Source organism: Pseudochaenichthys georgianus, unplaced genomic scaffold, assembly GCF_902827115.2.
Source record: "Pseudochaenichthys georgianus unplaced genomic scaffold, fPseGeo1.2 scaffold_546_arrow_ctg1, whole genome shotgun sequence".
Lineage (NCBI taxonomy): Eukaryota > Metazoa > Chordata > Actinopteri > Perciformes > Channichthyidae > Pseudochaenichthys > Pseudochaenichthys georgianus.
Genome location: NW_027263107.1, coordinates 87708 through 106680, shown reverse-complemented (window position 1 = coordinate 106680; position 18973 = coordinate 87708). Strand labels below are relative to the sequence as shown.

General features: G+C 43.0%; 2 protein-coding genes across 2 annotated transcripts; one reads left to right on the top strand and one right to left on the bottom strand.

Moving 5' to 3' along the window:
- Positions 1 to 4545: 4545 nt before the first annotated feature.
- Positions 4546 to 5472, bottom strand: LOC117443147 (olfactory receptor 4B13-like). The gene has a single exon (XM_034079097.1). The coding sequence runs from the start codon at positions 5470 to 5472 to the stop codon at positions 4546 to 4548; it is 927 nt and encodes a 308-aa protein (XP_033934988.1).
- Positions 5473 to 11744: 6272 nt separating this feature from the next.
- Positions 11745 to 12671, top strand: LOC117443139 (olfactory receptor 11A1-like). The gene has a single exon (XM_034079088.1). The coding sequence runs from the start codon at positions 11745 to 11747 to the stop codon at positions 12669 to 12671; it is 927 nt and encodes a 308-aa protein (XP_033934979.1).
- Positions 12672 to 18973: the final 6302 nt, after the last annotated feature.

Genomic DNA, 18973 nt, shown 5'->3' with positions numbered 1-18973 from the left:
TTAATCGCGATTAACTATTTTAATCGACTGACAGCCCTAATATATATATATATATATATATATATATATAAGCTAAGTATATTGTGTATTCCACTGTAAGAGGAGCCTAGGCCTTCAGATTTTGATTGGAGCAGTTGTGAAAATTAAGATAAAGCTTCTGAATTTGTTCTGGTTATAATCCCGACTTTTGTAATATTTGAAAGGCCAATACTCTTGTACTCTTCAAAAAGTCTCTCAAAACTAACTCTGATTGTATGTGAAGCGTCTTTGAGCACTAGAACAAGCCCTATACAAATCCCATCTATTATTATTATACAGATCCACATCTCTCCTCAGGGTGGACATTGCTGGCACACTCAGCTGAATGGTTTTGTTTTTATATTGCATTATTACTTGTATACACTTTAATAAACTCATGTGTGGTCAGAGAAAGTCATTCAATAACTTTATTCATGCTCAATGGAACATTTCAAGTTGCATTTCAAAATATGTGCAAATAACAATATGTGGAAGAAATATTCCTTAATTTGTTCATTTTTTTAACAGCAGATTCTTATCTTCTCTATTTGGGACACATTACATGTTAGAGCAGTGGTTCCCAAACCCTTTGTGCCCAAGGCACCAAAGGACAAGTAAACATCTCAAGGCACACCTATTGTGCAAAATAGCTCTTATAACACCTGTTATCACTCATATCATGTAAAATATCTGTACATGTGCATAATTAGTTACTAATGCCAAGTAAAATGTGACAAAGACAACTATATTACTCATGAAATATTTATTAATGAAGTATTTCAGAAATTAATTTGAAACGTTATCAAATTAGGCTTCATCAAAGCAGCAACACACTCATTTAAACCAGACAGGTCACACAATAAAAGATGAGGCAAAGGAAACTCAGCACAGAGAACTGTCAATGCAAGGAAGCTGCATTGTCCATGGTCCTGAACTACAAATTATAAATGTAATTAAATAATAAATAAATAGTAATGTAAAATGTCAGCAATCAGCATTGAAACATGTGCTATTGTAAATATTTTGCCGATTTACAAATCAGTGAGATGCATGTGCCTGTCGGGGCGCGCAGAATGTTGTAATCCTTGGTGGCACTGAGGAGAGGGCCACTCGCAAGTCCTGTTCAACAGAGAGCCGTGACCTCCTGCTGTTCTTCATGTAAACCAGAGCAGAGAACGCCAACTCCAGAGATGGGGTCGTTACTAATTTTTTAAAATATATTACATATTACTTTAAAGAAAAGTAATATATTACACTACTTTGTTACTATCTACATAAAGTAACTCGTTACTTTACTCGCCGAGCACGTACGAACTGCACATGCGTGAGTGGCAATAACTCGCCTTACCAGCAGGCGGCGGTAGTGTGTATTTGTCATTCAAAACAGGCAACAACCGGAAGACAGAGAAGAAGAACAGATACGTGATATAAACAAACAACAAATAGCGTGTGCGTTAGCTTCACCTTAGCATGTGTTCTTTGCAGGTGCTTGTTGAGGTGTGACGTGGTGTTCACAGCCGTGGATAACAGCTTCTGGCCTGGACACAGTTTGCACCTCACCGTCACTTTCCTGTCTATTCTTCGGACGAACTCAAAGTAATGCGCACACCTCCACCCCTCGAGAGTTATCGCTGACTCAGCCATGTTTATGCAGCACTGCACGTGGAGATGTGGACGTGCAAGTCGCGCAGATTACGTACATATAAACCTACAAAGTACTGATATAGTAAATTAAAAATTAATTATTTCTGTGTAGTTGTATATTGCAATAATAACGTATGGTTGTCACAAAATCCCACGGCACACCCGGACTTGACTCACGGCACACCGTTTGGGAACCACTGTGTTAGAGAATATGAACACACACACACACACACACACACACACACACACACACACACACACACACACACACACACACACACACACACACACACACACACACACACACACACACACACACACACACACACACACACACACACACACACACACACACACACACACACACACACACACACACACACACACACACACACACACACACACACACACACAATTATCTGACCAGCTTCAATCTTGTAGGCCTCTCACCTCGTTTCTTGTAGCCCTCGAAAGGGTTTTGGAGGTCGATGCCTCGGTGAACGTGAGTTGTTTGGCTTTCTTGTCCGCAGCAGCTGAAAGCATTTTCGAATGTTTGAATGAATCAAAGTGGGTCGTCACCGTCGATGTTCTTTTATGGTACAACACAGTGGCACGGGGTGCAGAATAGTTTCCCTCACTTTCATGCAAGACATCGGGGAACGGCTTTGCCCGGTCTTTAGCAGAAATGCTCGTCAGTAAATGAGATGGATTAGATGTTTTCATCTTGGTGTTTTCTCTCTCGTGTGAGCTCCACACGTTCACTCTACGTTGTAGTTTACCTTCTGCGATGAGCGAGCTGATGACGTTGCGTCGTCGTCGTCGTCATCGTCGTCATCATCATCATCATCATCATCATCATCATCATCATCATCATCATCATCATCATCATCATCATCATCATCATCATCATCATCATCATCATCATCATCATCATCATCAGCATCATCATCATCACTACTTCACGTCAAGACGAGTTCACTTTTTCCCCCCCTCTCCAAAAAGCCAGTCTCTTTATGCTCAAAAAACCGGATAGAAACCCCAAATAACACCTCCTCTATTCCCAACCAATGAAACAAACTGGGCATGGCCACTGATGTACAGGACTGGACATATTCTATTGGCTATGGCATAAGACACATCTTCCCATGTTTGTGTAAAAAAAGGACATGACCAGACATATTCTATGGCTATGACATAACCACCTTTTTGAGGCCTCAATGTATTTCTCCTTAAGGCAGGAGCCCCCCCCCATAGGCGGCGCGTGAGGCTCAGGTTTGGGAAGGCTAAATAACTTTCTTTTACCTGACGCTGCCCGCCTCCGGCGTCTATAGAAAAGAGATCAACTCAGTGAAAGCACCGCCTCCTGACCAATCAGAGCTCAGTGTGCGGAGTTTAAATCTATCAAGTCATATCACAGGAGAAAGGAAATGCAGTTTAAACTGCCGCATGCAGGGAAGACGCCGACGTGTCGCACTTATTCATATCACACTGATATCACATCATCAGTCAGATCATCGATCAGATAATATCACAATATCTCCTGATCTGAGTCAGCTGAGCCGCATCTGGCCGTGCAACACTCAGTGTCACAGATACTGTATTTAAGCAACACATTAGGTTGACGAAACACTCAACTCAAATGTAATTAAAGTCTGATCCACTCGTGTCTTATGGGGCAGTATCATAGACTGGGCAGTATCATAAAACTGTTACGCTTTCAAACACTCGGTAGTTTATTTATTTTGTAACCAGTTGTTCTGTATTCACCTTGCAGGTGCAACTCTGTGGCTTGTTTCCTGGATAATATGTTTATGTCATGGATGTTTAAAGTTCATATTTGCCAACATCATGTGAACAACATCTTGTTCTTTTTTCCTTCTTAATGCTGTGAGCCATGTTCATGCTCAACTCTCTGACTGCATTTTTGCATTTTTTGCACAAAGTGGGCACACAGAATAAAATAAAACAGAATGTATAATAATTTACAGTGGAAAAATACTATATAGTGTATTAATGTAAACATATGTGTGGCATAAATATATCAGTTTAAACCGAGATGCAAGATAGCTTCTCAAGGTTGACTTTGAAAGATAGTTTGTTTCCCACAGTCCCTTTCACCTGGTATACTCATTACACTTGAATCATGGAAAAGACACCATTTGATGATAATAAACACAAATAATAACCTGCAGTTTGATTGTTTGCTGCTTGTGGAGAGAAATCCCAAACTGCATTTACAGTCCGGCAGTTTCTGTCATGACAAAATGTGAGGTGCATTTAATAGTGATTTTATATCCATAGTGTATTGTTGGATATTTTATTTTAAAGCAGAATTTATGAGTTGAAAATTATCTGGAAACTCCCGGTGCATCAGTTGCATGGTCCCTGTTGAATAAAGAAAGATAACAGTTCAATCTGTTGAAGCATTTTTTATTCCTCTTCTGACTCAAACTGAACCATCCTGTTACATGTTATTCCCAACACAGGCCAGCAGCAGATTCTTACACAGGATGTATATTTGGGACACATTACATGTTAGAGAATACGAAGGTGAACATATTGTCAACATATTGGGAACATAGTTGATATGAAGCTGCTCTGTGTCTGATCACAGCGAGGAGCTTCATTCAGCTTTAACTTCAGTTTCACTCCTAACGTCCGGACTCATGGACCTTTCAGGGTTCTCCTAAAATCACTGAGGCTGATATGAGAAGTGAAAAGCAAGAGAAGAAACAGAAAGAGAGAGCAGCATCAAGCTCAGCACATGTACAGCTGCACGTTTCATTTCCTTCCTCTGCACACAGTGAACGAGACACGTCATTAGAGTTAATACTGCTGAAGTCAGGGTCCTTTCATTCTCCGTCTCTGCAATCTCTTGATGACCTACACTTCACCGTACAACAGGCGCTTACATATGATGCGGATTTTAGACATCTTCAGCCCGTACAGGACTGGGGTATAGAGAGGCTGGCATGTTAGAAAGTACAGGGATAATAAAATGCGCAGCATGTTGGGAACACTGCTCATATCAAACCTGCTCTGTAATATCTGGAAAAAACCTCCAAAGGAGAAGTTAAGCAAGGAAGCAAGGTGAGGTGTGCAGGTACTGAGAGCTTTCTGTCTGGTCTGTTTGGAGCCAGAGAAACACACTCTGAAGATCCTCATGTACGTGTAGAGGATTAAAAGCAGAGGAATGATGATGGAGATGACCGTGTAAAAGAGCCCATAAATGTTATTGACCCTGGTGTCAGAGCAGGCCAGCTTAACAATGGAGTAATTCCCACAGTACACTTTGTTAATGATGTTCCCACACAGCGTTAAAGACACACTTAAGGATATCAGAACAACAATTGCAAGAAAAGGGAACAACCATGACACTGCAATAAGAACATAAGCTTTGTTAGAAGTCATATATGTGTTATATTGCAGAGGATAACAGATAGCAAGATATCTGTCATAAGACATGACGGCTAAATTAGTAAATTCCACACTTCCATATGTAAACAAGCAGAAAACCTGCAGGAAGCAGAGCCGAGCAGAGACAGTGTGGATGTCAGAGAGGACCTGAACCAGAAGGAATGGAAACAACCCTGTACTACCATACAGTTCATTTACAAACAGGCTGCACAGAAAAAGGTACATAGGTTCATGTAAGCTCCTGTTCACACAGATAACCACAATCAGCAACACGTTGGTACCTAAAATACAAAAATACAAAGCAAGAATGATCAGGAAATAAAGGTATTTAAAAAACCCTGTGTCGAAGTATGCAGTCAGTATAAAATATGAAACGTGAGTAGAGTTCACCATGATCCTCCTGTGGTTCTTCAAGCATCACAACACGAGCAGTGCATTACCTGGATGTAGATGTCACTTTAAACATGGCAATAACAGTGAACACATGTTCCTCTTCATCAGAACACATAAGACAGATGATCCAAACTGACCGTCCTATATCAATGTGTATAATACAGAGATCTAGAGTGTGTGAGGTGCTGCTCTCCTCACTGAGCTGAAACTCTGAGCTGCTGCTTTTACCTTCTGTCTGCAGCTCACTGACGTCATCCTTCAGGGATCCTCCTTCTGTAACTCAGGGTTTCACCACCAGATGCAGACGTGCTCCATTAAATCCGTCAATCCACATTATTTTAATGTCACCCAGCGACGTATAGGCCTGTCCTTAAAGAATGCAGACAATTCTCTGTTTGGTGCAGATGGCATCTTGGTTTCTATTCGTCACCATCTTGGTTTCTATTCGTCTGCATCTTGGTTTCTAGTCATCATCATCTTGGTTTCTATTCGTCACCATCTTGTTTTCTGGTCGACACCATCTTGGTTTCTAGTCGTCACCATCTTGGTTTCTAGTCGTCAACATCTTGTTTTCTGGTCGTCACCATCTTGGTTTCTAGTCGTCACCATCTTGGTTTCTAGTCGTCAACATTTATTTTTTTGTTCGTCAACATTTATTCTTTTGGTCGTCACCCTCCTAGTTTCTATTCGTCACCATCTTGTTTTCTGGTCGTCAACATCTTGGTTTCTAGTCGTCACCATCTTGGTTTCTAGTCGTCAACATCTTGTTTTATATTAGTCACCATCTTGGTTTCTAGTAGTCACCATCTTGGTTTCTAGTCGTCACCATCTTGGTTTCTAGTCGTCATCATCTTGGTTTCTAGTCGTCTCCATCTTGGTTTCTAGTCGTCACTATCTTGGTTTCTAGTCGTCTCCATCTCGGTTTCTAGTCGTAACCATCTTGGTTTCTAGTCGTCACCATCTTGGTTTCTATTCGTCACCATCTTGGTTTCAAGTCGTCAATATCTTGGTTTCTAGTCGTCAACATCTTGGTTTCTAGTCGTCTCAATCTTGGTTTCTAGTCGTAACAATATTGGTTTTTTGGTCGTCACCATCTTGGTTTCTTGTCGTCAACATCTTGGTTTCTAGTCGTCAACATCTTGGTTTCTAGTCGTCTCAATCTTGGTTTCTAGTCGTAACAATATTGGTTTTTTGGTTGTCACCATCTTGGTTTCTAGTCGTCACCATCTTGTTTTTTGGTTGTCACCATCTTGGTTTCTATTCGTAACCATCTTGGTTTCTAGTCGTCTCCATCTTGGTTTCTAGTCGTCACCATCTTGTTTTTTGGTTGTCACCATCTTGGTTTCTATTCGTAACCATCTTGGTTTCTAGTCGTCTCAATCTTGGTTTCTATTCGTAACCATCTTGGTTTCTAGTCGTCTCCATCTTGGTTTCTAGTCGTCAACATCTTGGTTTCTAGTCGTCAACATTTTTTTTTTTTATTGTTCGTCAACATTTATTCTTTTGGTCGTCACCCTCCAAGTTTCTATTCGTCACCATCTTGTTTTCTGGTCGTCAACATCTTGGTTTCTAGTAGTCACCATATTGGTTTTTGGTCGTCACCATCTTGGTTTCTAGTCGTCACCATCTTGGTTTCTAGTCGTCACCATCTTGTTTTTTGGTTGTCACCATCTTGGTTTCTAGTCGTCACCATCTTGGTTTCTAGTCGTCAACATCTTGTTTTCTGGTCGTCAACATCTTGGTTTCTAGTAGTCACCATATTGGTTTTTGGTCGTCACCATCTTGGTTTCTAGTCGTCACCATCTTGGTTTCTAGACGTCACCATCTTGTTTTTGGTTGTCACCATCTTGGTTTCTAGTCGTCACCATCTTGGTTTCTAGTCGTCAACATCTTGTTTTCTGGTCGTCACCATCTTGGTTTCTAGTCGTCACCATCTTGGTTTATAGTCGTCACAATCTTGGTGTCTAGACGTCACCATCTTGGTTTCTTGTCGTCACCATCTTGTTTTTTGGTCGTAACCATCTTGTTTTCTAGTCGTCAACATCTTGTTTTCTGGTCGTCACCATCTTGGTTTCTAGTCGTCACCATCTTGGTTTCTAGTCGTCACCATCTTGGTTTCTAGACGTCACCATCTTGTTTTCTAGTCGTCACCATCTTGGTTTCTAGTCGTCACCATCTTGGTTTCTAGTCGTCAACATCTTGTTTTCTGGTCGTCACCATCTTGGTTTCTATTCGTCACCATCTTGGTTTCTAGTCGTCACCATCTTGGTTTCTAGACGTCACCATCTTGGTTTATAGTCGTCACAATTTTGGTGTCTAGACGTCACCATCTTGGTTTCTAGTCGTCAACATCTTGTTTTCTAGTCGTCACCATCTTGGTTTCTGGTCATCACCATCTTGTTTTCTGGTCGTCACCATCTTGGTTTATAGTCGTCACCATCTTGGTTTATAGTCGTCACAATCTTGGTGTCTAGACGTCACCATCTTGGTTTCTAGTCGTCACCATCTTGTTTTTTGGTCGTCACCATCTTGGTTTCTAGTCGTCAACATCTTGTTTTCTGGTCGTCACCATATTGGTTTTTGGTCGTCACCATCTTGGTTTCTTGTCGCCACCATCTTGGTTTCTAGTCGTCACCATCTAGTTTTTTGGTTGTCACCATCTTGGTTTCTAGTCGTCAACATCTTGTTTTCTGGTCGTCACCATCTTGGTTTCTAGTCGTCACCATCTTGGTTTCTAGTCGTCACAATCTTGGTGTCTAGAAGTCACCATCTTGGTTTCTAGTCGTCACCATCTTGTTTTTTGGTCGTCACCATCTTGGTTTCTAGTCGTCAACATCTTGTTTCTGGTCGTCACCATCTTGGTTTCTAGTCGTCACCATCTTGGTTTCTAGTCGTCACCATCTTGGTTTCTAGTCGTCACCATCTTGGTTTCTAGTCGTTACCATCTTGGTTTCTAGTCGTCACCATCTTGGTTTCTAGTCGTCACCATCTTGGTTTCTAGTCGTCACCATCTTGGTTTCTAGTCATCACCATCTTGGTTTCTAGTCGTCACCATCTTGGTTTGTAGTCGTAACCATCTTGGTTTCTAGTCTTCACCATCTTGGTTTCTAGTCGTCACCATCTTGGTTTCTGGTCGTCACCATCTTGGTTTATAGTCGTAACCATCTTGGTTTCTAGTCGTCACCATCTTGGTTTCTAGTCGTCACCATCTTGGTTTCTAGTCATCACCATCTTGGTTTCTAGTCGTCACCATCTTGGTTTCTGGTCGTCACCATCTTGGTTTCTAGTCGTCACCATCTTGGTTTCTGTTAGATACAATAGATCAGGGGTATTCAACTCAAATTCAACGAGGTCCAGTTAGAGGAAATGTCCCCATGCAAAGGTCCGGAACATCAAAATGTCTAAGTTGCTTTATGAATTAGTGTGATATATATTGAAGTAGCTGTAGCTTTATCAACGTCTGCATGTAATCAATATATGATGTGTTGTACCTGCAATAATCTGAGTGCAGGGTGTTCATGTTGATTTCTGTTCACCGTTGTGACGTTTGACCTAAAACATTTAAAATACTGACCCCATCGCACATGTGAGGAGAGAGACCTGGCTGCTCATGAAGTCCAACTGCCACAGTGTAATCGTCACCATCTTGGTTTCTGGTCGTCACCATCTTGGTTTCTAGTCTTCACCATGTTGGTTTCTAGTCGTCACCATCTTGGTTTCTAGTCGTAAACTTCTTGGTTTCTGGTCTTCACCATCTTGGTTTCTAGTCGTCACCATCTTGGTTTCTAGTCGTAAACTTCTTGGTTTCTGGTCTTCACCATCTTGGTTTCTAGTCTTCACCATGTTGGTTTTTAGTCGTCACCATCTTGTTTTCCAGTCGTCATCATCTTGGTTTCTAGTCGTAAACTTCTTGGTTTCTAGTCGTCACCATCTTGGTTTCCAGTCGTCACCATCTTGGTTTCCGTTTGTCAGCATCTTGGTTTCTGGTCGTCACCATCTTTGTTTGTAGTCGTTACCATCTTGGTTTCTAGTCGTCACCATCTTGGTTTCTGGTCGTCACCATCTTGGTTTCTAGTAGTTACCATCTTTGTTTGTAGTCGTCACCATCTTGGTTTCTAGTAGTTACCATCTTTGTTTGTAGTCATCACCATCTTTGTTTCTAGTCGTAAACATCTTGGTTTCTAGTCGTCACCATCTTGGTTTCTGGCTTTCTATTTCTACTATTCTGATTTTTGGAGTTGGATTATTGTTAGATACAATAGATCAGGGGTATTCAACTCAAATTCAACGAGGTCCAGTTAGAGAAAATGTCCCCATGCAAAGGTCCGGAACTTCAAAATGTCTAAGTTGCTTTATGAATTAGTGTGATATATATTGAAGTAGCCTGTAGCTTTATCAACGTCTGCATGTAATCAACAACTGACTGCCAAATAAAGAAAGTACAATTCAAAAACAACAATATCTATTGTCTATTAACATTGAACTATACAGATATACAGTAAATACTGTGGATATGTGTAATGTTCCTCTCGGGCTGCATTTAAAAATAAAATAGAGAAAATAAATAAAATAGCTTTTGAAAATATGTGCATCTTAAAGTGCTTGATTTCAGATAAATAAAGTGTAGCAGAAACTTGAGTCTCCCTTTTTCTTTGTTAACTGTTTCGTTACCATCTTTGTTTTTGTAGTCGTCACCATCTTGGTTTCGAGTCGTCACCATCTTGGTTTCTAGTAGTTACCATCTTTGTTTCTAGTCGTCACCATCTTGGTTTCTGTTAGAGAATAATTCTTCCTTACTCCTAAGATATTTAACATTTTCTGTGTGTTGACATTTACGATCAGCCCTGCTCCTTATCTTCCGTAAGGAATGTGATAATGCAGTTGTATGTTGATACTATAAGTTTTATGGCTTGACCTAGCGGACATAGGGGGTTTTACGCTAAGCTCCACAGATGGGAGAGACATCTCCTGTGTCTGCAGAATGTTTACGCCCATCCCCAATATGTGGATTTAACTCTCTGTAAACTAGTTAAAAGGTCCAACAAGATGCGAGGCTGAGCAGAATTGACATGGCAACCCACCCGTGCAGTCAGAACCTTTTGCTGCTGTGACTTGTGATATGAATTCTCCGGCCGTTGACTTGTAATAAACTACCAGTGTTTGACACCAAAGCTCCAACTCTCCTCGTGTCTCTCTGAGTCCTGACTCTCCATTGCTGCAGAAGTTCCCCTTACAGTTTACAGTCTTCAACACCTTGGTTTCTAGTCGTAAACATCTTGGTTTCTAGTCGTCAACATCTTGTTTTCTGATCATCACCATCTTGGTTTCTGCTCGTCACCATCTTGGTTTCTGGTCATCACCATCTTGGTTTCTGCTCGTCACCATCTTGGTTTCTAGTCGTTACCATCTTGGTTTCTAGTCGTTACCATCTCGGTTTCTAGTCTTCAACACCTTGGTTTCTAGTCGTAAACATCTTGGTTTCTAGTCGTCAACATCTTGGTTTTTTAGTCGTCACCATCTTGGTTTCTGGTCGTCACCATCTTTGTTTCTTGTCGTCACCATCTTGATTTCTGGTCATCACCATCTTGGTTTCTAGTCGTCAACATCTTGGTTTTTTAGTCGTCACCATCTTTGTTTCTTGTCGTCACCATCTTGGTTTCTAGTCGTCACTGCCAGTTTCCTCAGGACCTGGTTGTGGCACCATCGACTCCGGCCCTTGATGAACTTGATGTTTTTTGTTAGTGGTTTCGGGCATAGATAATGAGGCGGGAAACTGACAAAATCTAAATATGACAAGTCTCCCCAAAACAAATGAAAAGATTGTTTGACCGGGTTTTGGTTCTGAAGCGGTTTATTGATTCTCCTTTCCAGGCTTTAACACAGCCTTCGCCGTCTTTGTTTATGAACCTCTGTCACTCAAATGCAAGTTTCCAGAACTAATATTGCATTTGACATTGTAGCAAAACCATCGTTAGGGTTTTCAGTAACTATCCCAAACAACAGGGAGAAAGACGTCATACCAATGAGGACCCTGGCTATGTTCACAAAACCCGGGTCCCTCCCATGCTGATCAAAGCCCCCACCCCCACCCTCCCCCTTTACATAATCTGCGCATAGAGAAAAAGTCCCTATCCAGAGTGCTCCTCCAGCTCAGGTTCAGCAGGTGAGTGTGCTGAACTGTGACAGCATGTCTTTGCTGCTGGTGACTGAACACTGTGAATAATGTGCTCAGCTCAGGCTAAATGTTTTTTATCTTTACCCACAGGAGGATCATGATGAACTCTACGCACCTTTCATATTTCACTCTAAGTGTCTACTTCGACACAGGGTTTTTTAAATACTTGTTCTTCATGATTGTCATGTGTTTATATGTGTGTATTTTAGGTGCCAACGTGTTGCTGATTGTGGTTATCTGTGTGAACAGGAGCTTACATGAACCTATGTACCTCTTCCTGTGCAGCCTGTTTGTAAATGAACTGTATGGTAGTACAGGGTTGTTTCCATTCCTTCTGGTTCAGATCCTCTCTGACATCCACACTGTCTCTGCTCCGCTCTGCTTCCTGCAGGTTTATTCTGTGTATACATATGTGTGTGTGGAATATTTAAACTTAACCGTCATGTCTTATGACAGATATCTTGCTATCTGTTATCCTCTGCAATATAACACTCATATGACTTCTCGTAAGGCCGCAAAGCTTATTGCTGCAACATGGTTGTTCCCTTTTCTTTCAATTGTTGTTCTGATATTCCTGACTGTGTCTTTAACGCTGTGTGGGAACATACTCGATACAGTGTACTGTGGGAACTTCTTCATTGTTAAGCTGGCCTGCTCTGACACCAGGGTCAATAACATTTATGGGCTCTTTTACACGGTCATCTCCATCGTCATTCCTCTGCTTTTAATCCTCTACACGTACATGAGGATCCTCAGAGTGTGTTTCTCTGGCTCCAAACAGACCAGACAGAAAGCTCTCAGTACCTGCACACCTCACCTCGCTTCCCTCATCAATTTCTCTTTTGGAGTCTTGTTTGAAGTATTACAGAGCAGGTTTGATATGAGCAGTGTTCCCAACATGCTGCGCATTTTATTATCCCTGTACTTTCTAACATGCCAGCCTCTCTTTACCCCAGTCCTGTACGGGCTGAAGATGTCTAAAATCCGCATCATATGTAAGTGCCTGTTGTACGGTGAAGTGTAGGTCATCAAGAGATTGCAGAGACAGAGAATGAAAGGACCCTGACTTCAGCAGTATTAACTCTAATGACGTGTCTCGTTCACTGTGTGCAGAGGAAGGAAATGAAACGCTTGATGCTGCTCTCTCTTTCTGTTTCTTCTCTTGCTGTTCACTTCTCATATCAGCCTCAGTGATTTTAGGAGAACCCTGAAAGGTCCATGAGTCCGGACGTTAGGAGTGAAACTGAAGTTAAAGCTGAATGAAGCTCCTCGCTGTGATCAGACACAGAGCAGCTTCATATCAACTATGTTCCCAATATGTTGACAATATGTTCACCTTCGTATTCTCTAACATGTAATGTGTCCCAAATATACATCCTGTGTAAGAATCTGCTGCTGGCCTGTGTTGGGAATAACATGTAACAGGATGGTTCAGTTTGAGTCAGAAGAGGAATAAAAAATGCTTCAACAGATTGAACTGTTATCTTTCTTTATTCAACAGGGACCATGCAACTTAACAATCAAATATAAACAATCATAAAAGGAACAGCTGATTCAGATTCAATGACTTATAAACGAACATTTCATTCATCTATTTTATTACATATAATATTATTTATTATAAAGTATTTTGCAATTTGTACTCTTAGATGCCATTTGTTCTATGTACTGCCTGTCTCACAGTGATATACACATCCACACACACATTATTATACCACCAACAAAAGGTGTATGCAAAATGTGTAAAGGAAGTATTTTTGGAGTTGGATTATTGTTAGATACAATAGATCAGGGGTATTCAACTCAAATTCAACGAGGTCCAGTTAGAGGAAATGTCCCCATGCAAAGGTCCGGAACATCAAAATGTCTAAGTTGCTTTATGAATTAATGTGATATATATTGAAGTAGCTGTAGCTTTATCAACGTCTGCATGTAATCAATAGATGATGTGTTGTTGTTGTTGTTGTTGTTGTTGTTGTTGTTGTTGTTGTTGTTGTTGTTGTTGTTGCAGGGTGTTCATGTTGATTTCTGTTCACCGTTGTGACGTTTGACCTAAAACATTTAAAATACTGACCCCATCGCACATGTGAGGAGAGAGACCTGGCTGCGCAGGAAGTCCAACTGCCTGTGTGTGTGTGTGTGTGTGTGTGTGTGTGTGTGTGTGTGTGTGTGTGTGTGTGTGTGTGTGTGTGTGTGTGTGTGTGTGTGTGTGGTGTGTGTGTGTGTGTGTGTGTGTGTGTGTGTGTGTGTGTGTGTGCGTGTGTGTGTGTGCGTGTGTGCGTGTGCGTGTGTGTGTGCGTGCGTGTGTGTGTGTGTGTGTGTGTGTGTGTGTGTGTGTGTGTGTGTGTGTGGTGTGTGTGTGTGTGTGTGTGTGTGTGTGTGTGTGTGTGTGTGTGTGTGTGTGTGTGTGTGTGTGTGTGTGTGTGTGTGTGTGTGTGTGTGTGTGTGTGTGTGTGTGTGTGTGTGTGTGTGTGTGTGTGTGTGTGTGTGTGTGTCAGGTCACGTGGGATATAATAGGGAATTAGTACCTGGATTGTTGGCCTCTATGTAAAATAAAACCCATAAGTAAAGCTTTAAAATGTTCCCTATCTTTAGATGTGGACATTATAATATGTACATTATGGGATTAAAGAGAGGTGGACATGTAATAAAGATAAAGTATATAATGTATTAATAACATGTTGTTTCTTCTGGCTGAATAAACGGAGGCTAACAGATCTAAATAACTTCCATCAAGACAAACTCGCTGCAGCTTCAGAAAGGATGCAGATATAAAAACCCAGAGGTTCCACATGAAGAAACATCTTCATCAACAACACATTCATTTCATTTCATTTCAAACCTTTATTTATACAGATAAAATCCCATTGAGATCATTGATCTCTTTTCCAAGGGAGACCTGCTCAAGTAGTTCCACATGAAACATAAACACATAAACAGAACAACCAAAGGACATCATACAGCATCATGTACATAATTATCCACATAAACAGGTACCAATAGCTTCCGATTGAGTAGCATCCAACCGAGCTTTAAAAACATTTAGTGGCACCAGATTGTTCAGTTTCCATTTAATGTGCAGACTGTTCCAAGACAGAGGAGCTGCATCTAAAAGCTGCTTCCCTAAGACAGTCCTAGCAGATGCTCATTTAATAAAACCACAGCATGCGATCTCAGGCAGGAGCCACTTACAATTCACCGTGAGATCAGGGAGCAGATATAAGATGGAAGTTTCCCTAACATACTCTAGGGACTGATGGGTAGACTGGGTGGACATTTACTACCGGCCGCGGTCGGCCAAATGTACAGGGTAGTGTGTCCAGATCACGGACGTTAATGCATAGCGGAAGTCTATTAAATTGAAATTTTAAATAAGTGTTTAACGGTGATTTAAACTAGTTTATGCGGGGAAAAGAGTGCTCAAAATCGGATTAAACATGCCATTTCATCCACACCTGACGACTCCCATTAAAAGTGATTGAAATGGACAGATTCCTGTACATTTCAATCACATTTGATGACCCGTCCAGGGTGACTTTCTTCCCCATGAATTAGTGTGTGAAAGCTGGGTAAGTTTGATGTGAATTTAAAGAAGATATGGCCATTTCATCCACACCTCACGACTCCCATACAAAGTGATTGAAATGTACAGGAATCTGTCCATTTCATTCACATTTCTTACCCAGGAATTAGTGTCTGAAAGCTGGGTAAGATTACTTTAAATGCAGTGTGCACATGGCTGTATTACCCAGCAATTAGTGTGTGAAAGATGGGTAAGTTTGCTGTGAATTTAACGGAGATATGGCCATTTCATCCACACCTGATGACTCCCATTAAAAGTGATTCAAATGTACAGGACTCTGTCCATTTCATCCACATTTGATGACCCGTCCAGGGTGACTTTCTTCCCCAGGAATTAGTGTCTGAAAGCTGGGTAAGATTACTTTAAATACAGGGTACACATGGCTTTATTACCAAGGAATTAGTGTGTGAAAGCTGGGTAAGTTTGATGTGAATTTAAGGAAGGTATGGCCATTTCATCCACACCTGATGACTCCCATTAAAAGTGATTGAAATGTACAGGACTCTGTCCATTTCATCCACATTTGATGACCCGTCCAGGGTGACTTTCTTCCCCAGGAATTAGTGTCTGAAAGCTGGGTAAGATTACTTTAAATACAGGGTACACATGGCTTTATTACCAAGGAATTAGTGTGTGAAAGCTGGGTGAGTTTGCTGTGAATTTAGGGAAGGTATGGCCATTTCATCCACACCTGATGACTCCCATTAAAAGTGATTGAAATGTACAGGAATATGTCCATTTCATTCACATTTCTTACCCAGGAATTAGTGTCTGAAAGCTGGGTAAGATTACTTTAAATACAGTGTGCACATGGCTTTATTACCCAGGAATTAGTGTGTGAAAGCTGGGTGAGTTTGCTGTGAATTTAGGGAAGGTATGGCCATTTCATCCACACCTGAATACTCCCATTAAAAATGCATGAAATGTACAGGACTCTGTCCATTTCATCCACATTTGACGACCCGTCAAGGGTGGCTTTCTTACCCATTATGTACACCGACAAAGCCACCTCTTCGGGGCCGCTCCAAGACCCCCAAAACACGGACGCAGCAGCCCCAGCATCTCTCCCTGACATGAGCAAACAGGTTATTTCAGACTTCCATGAAATACACCGGGGAAAAGCACCTCTCTGTGGCCGCTCCAAGACCCCCAAAACACGGACTAAGGAGCTCCAGGATCTCTCCCTGACATGCGTACTTCCAGAACCTCGCACACCTTGGGTCCCCGGGCCCCCGACCTTAAGCACTCCCCCACGGACTAAACCAAGATGATCACACCCTCAAGAATCTCGTGCCCCTGGGAATCTTAAAGGGGGGTGTATTTTGCGGTGCTTTATCGTCCGCCCATCAGCACCCATAGTCGGCCTCCTTCACAGCAGCAGCACCCAACCTCCAGTGGAGGATATTCTCGTGCCCCTGGCAACACTTTAAGGGGGGTGTATTTTGCGGTGCTTTATCGTCCGCCCTTCGGCACCCATAGTCGGCCTCCTTCACAGCAGCAGCACCCACCCTCCAGTGGAGGATGTGATGTTCTCGTGCCCCTGGCAACACTTGAAGGGGGTGTATTTTGCGGTGCTTTATCGTCCGCCCTTCGGCACCCATAGTCGGCCTCCTTCACAGCAGCAGCATCCACCCTCCAGTGGAGGATGTGATGTTCTCGTGCCCCTGGCAACACTTTAAGGGGGGTGTATTTTGCGGTGCTTTATCGTCCGCCCTTCGGCACTCATAGTCGGCCTCCTTCACAGCAGCAGCACCCACCCTCCAGTGGAGGATGTGATGTTCTCGTGCCCCTGGCAACACTTAAAGGTGGTGTATTTTGCGGTTCTTTATTGTCCGCTCACCGGCTTCCATATTCGGTTGTGTGTGCCTGGCAAAGACGTGTACCCAAACTCAAGCACTCTGACTAAACACATAAGGATATCCGGGTAAAACCTTAGTGCCCCTGGTAAACCATGTAATGAAATGAGCTCCGTGATGTGCCACGTGCACATCACTTGGGTAAAAGGAGCTTTGGGTCGCCCTGCAAATCACATTTGGTGTATTTCCAGAAAGCTGTGAAAATACACCTACATCCGGCATGTCCTGTACTGTCTTGTCCTGTAAAATAGCATTTTGTTTATTTCCATCATTTGGGCAAATACACATATTTGGGGATTTGACCCTCCCGGCCATCAGAGTCGAACCCGCAGTTTGGAGGAACCGACCGCCAGAGCACCGGCACGAGGACCCGGGGAGGAGGCCCTCCAATGGCGGGTCAAATTTGCTGATAGCACAGCTGACGGCTGGACACTAGCCGTAGAGGAACGCCAGGGCAGGACCAGGCAGTTCACTCTTTGCAGACAAGCATATGGGGTTGGTACGCAGGATCAAACGGGTAGCCTGTGATGAAGTACGGTCAACCCTATACCATGGTAAGGCTCCCTCTCCCGAATCAAACCATGGTTCTCCGTTACCCGTGGTCGCTACGAGGGCCTGTGAGGTTATCCAGAGTCACCAAAGGTCCCAGGGCGCCCCGGAGAGCACACCACATGGGTTTTGGATCTGATAAATGCACGAAGCACAGAACTTCACCGAAGGTCAGCGTTCGTTGACATCTATTAGGTCTAGACGTGTCACAGTCACCCAAGTAACGTTGAGCAGTCAAGGGAACCATAACTGATTCGATGAGAGTAGCATGTTATGAAGTAGGGTCGACCATATATCATGTGGAGCCACCGGACACTGGTCCCCGGGGGAACCGGTGCCCGGAGCAAGGCCAATTGCCGCAGCTATGCAACAGTGGAGGGTTCGAGAAACAGTGTTTGCCGGGTGCACCGCGGCGGAGGTGGGGAGGTTCCAGCCCGGAACCTCCGTCCCGCCGCGGGACCCGTGGTGGGACACCTGAGTCAGACGGTTCGTCTCGGTCACGCTTCATATCGGGCAGGCAGGAAGGCTGTGCTCCGCGGGGTTACCCCCGCGCAGCACACCCTCCCGGCCATCAGAGTCGAACCCGCAGTTCGGAGGAACCGACCGCCAGAGCACCGGCACGAGGCCGGGCCGGCGGAGGCCCTCCGATGGCGGGTCGCGTTTGCCATTCGATCAGTGAGAAATCAGGACTTTTTGGAGAACCGGAGAAAAGGGGTGAAAATGGGAAAAAAGTACCCCAAAATAGTGTTCCATAAGGCGGGTAGAGTCCCCTGACAACTCCCCCTACCTTCCTCCAGAGTCGGAAAAAGTCTAAGTTAACTTTTTGGAAGAACCATAAAAAAGGGTGAAAATTGATAAAATGTATCCCAAAATAGTGCCTCTTAAGGCGGGTAGAGTCCCCTGACAACTCCCCTTGCATTCCTCCAGAGACCAGTTTGAAAACTTAAAGTTTTGTGAGAACCATGATTGGGGGTCCTCCAGGCAACAATTTCATCCGATCCAAAGTGCTCATGAGGCGGATACATTCCTCCATGATTTCCCCATCAAGTGAAAATAGCTCGTTTTTTTCTAAGTGCTCTCAAAAACCGGGTTTCTGATTTCGTGCAGATGGTAGCTTGGAAAAGATGAATGAATTTTTTGGACGGAGGAGGGGAGGTCTCGTTTCCCCTCTCCGTTGTAAATTGCAACGGGGAGTGCAAAAGTCTCCGGGGCTTCGTCCCGAAGCGCTGAAGACTTGACCCCCTCCCCCGTTATTTTAACATATAATTGACCGTTTTCTTTACTTTTTTTTTCTTTCCACGGGTGGGGACGCATGGCAGGCCGCCTATGAGCTTCCAA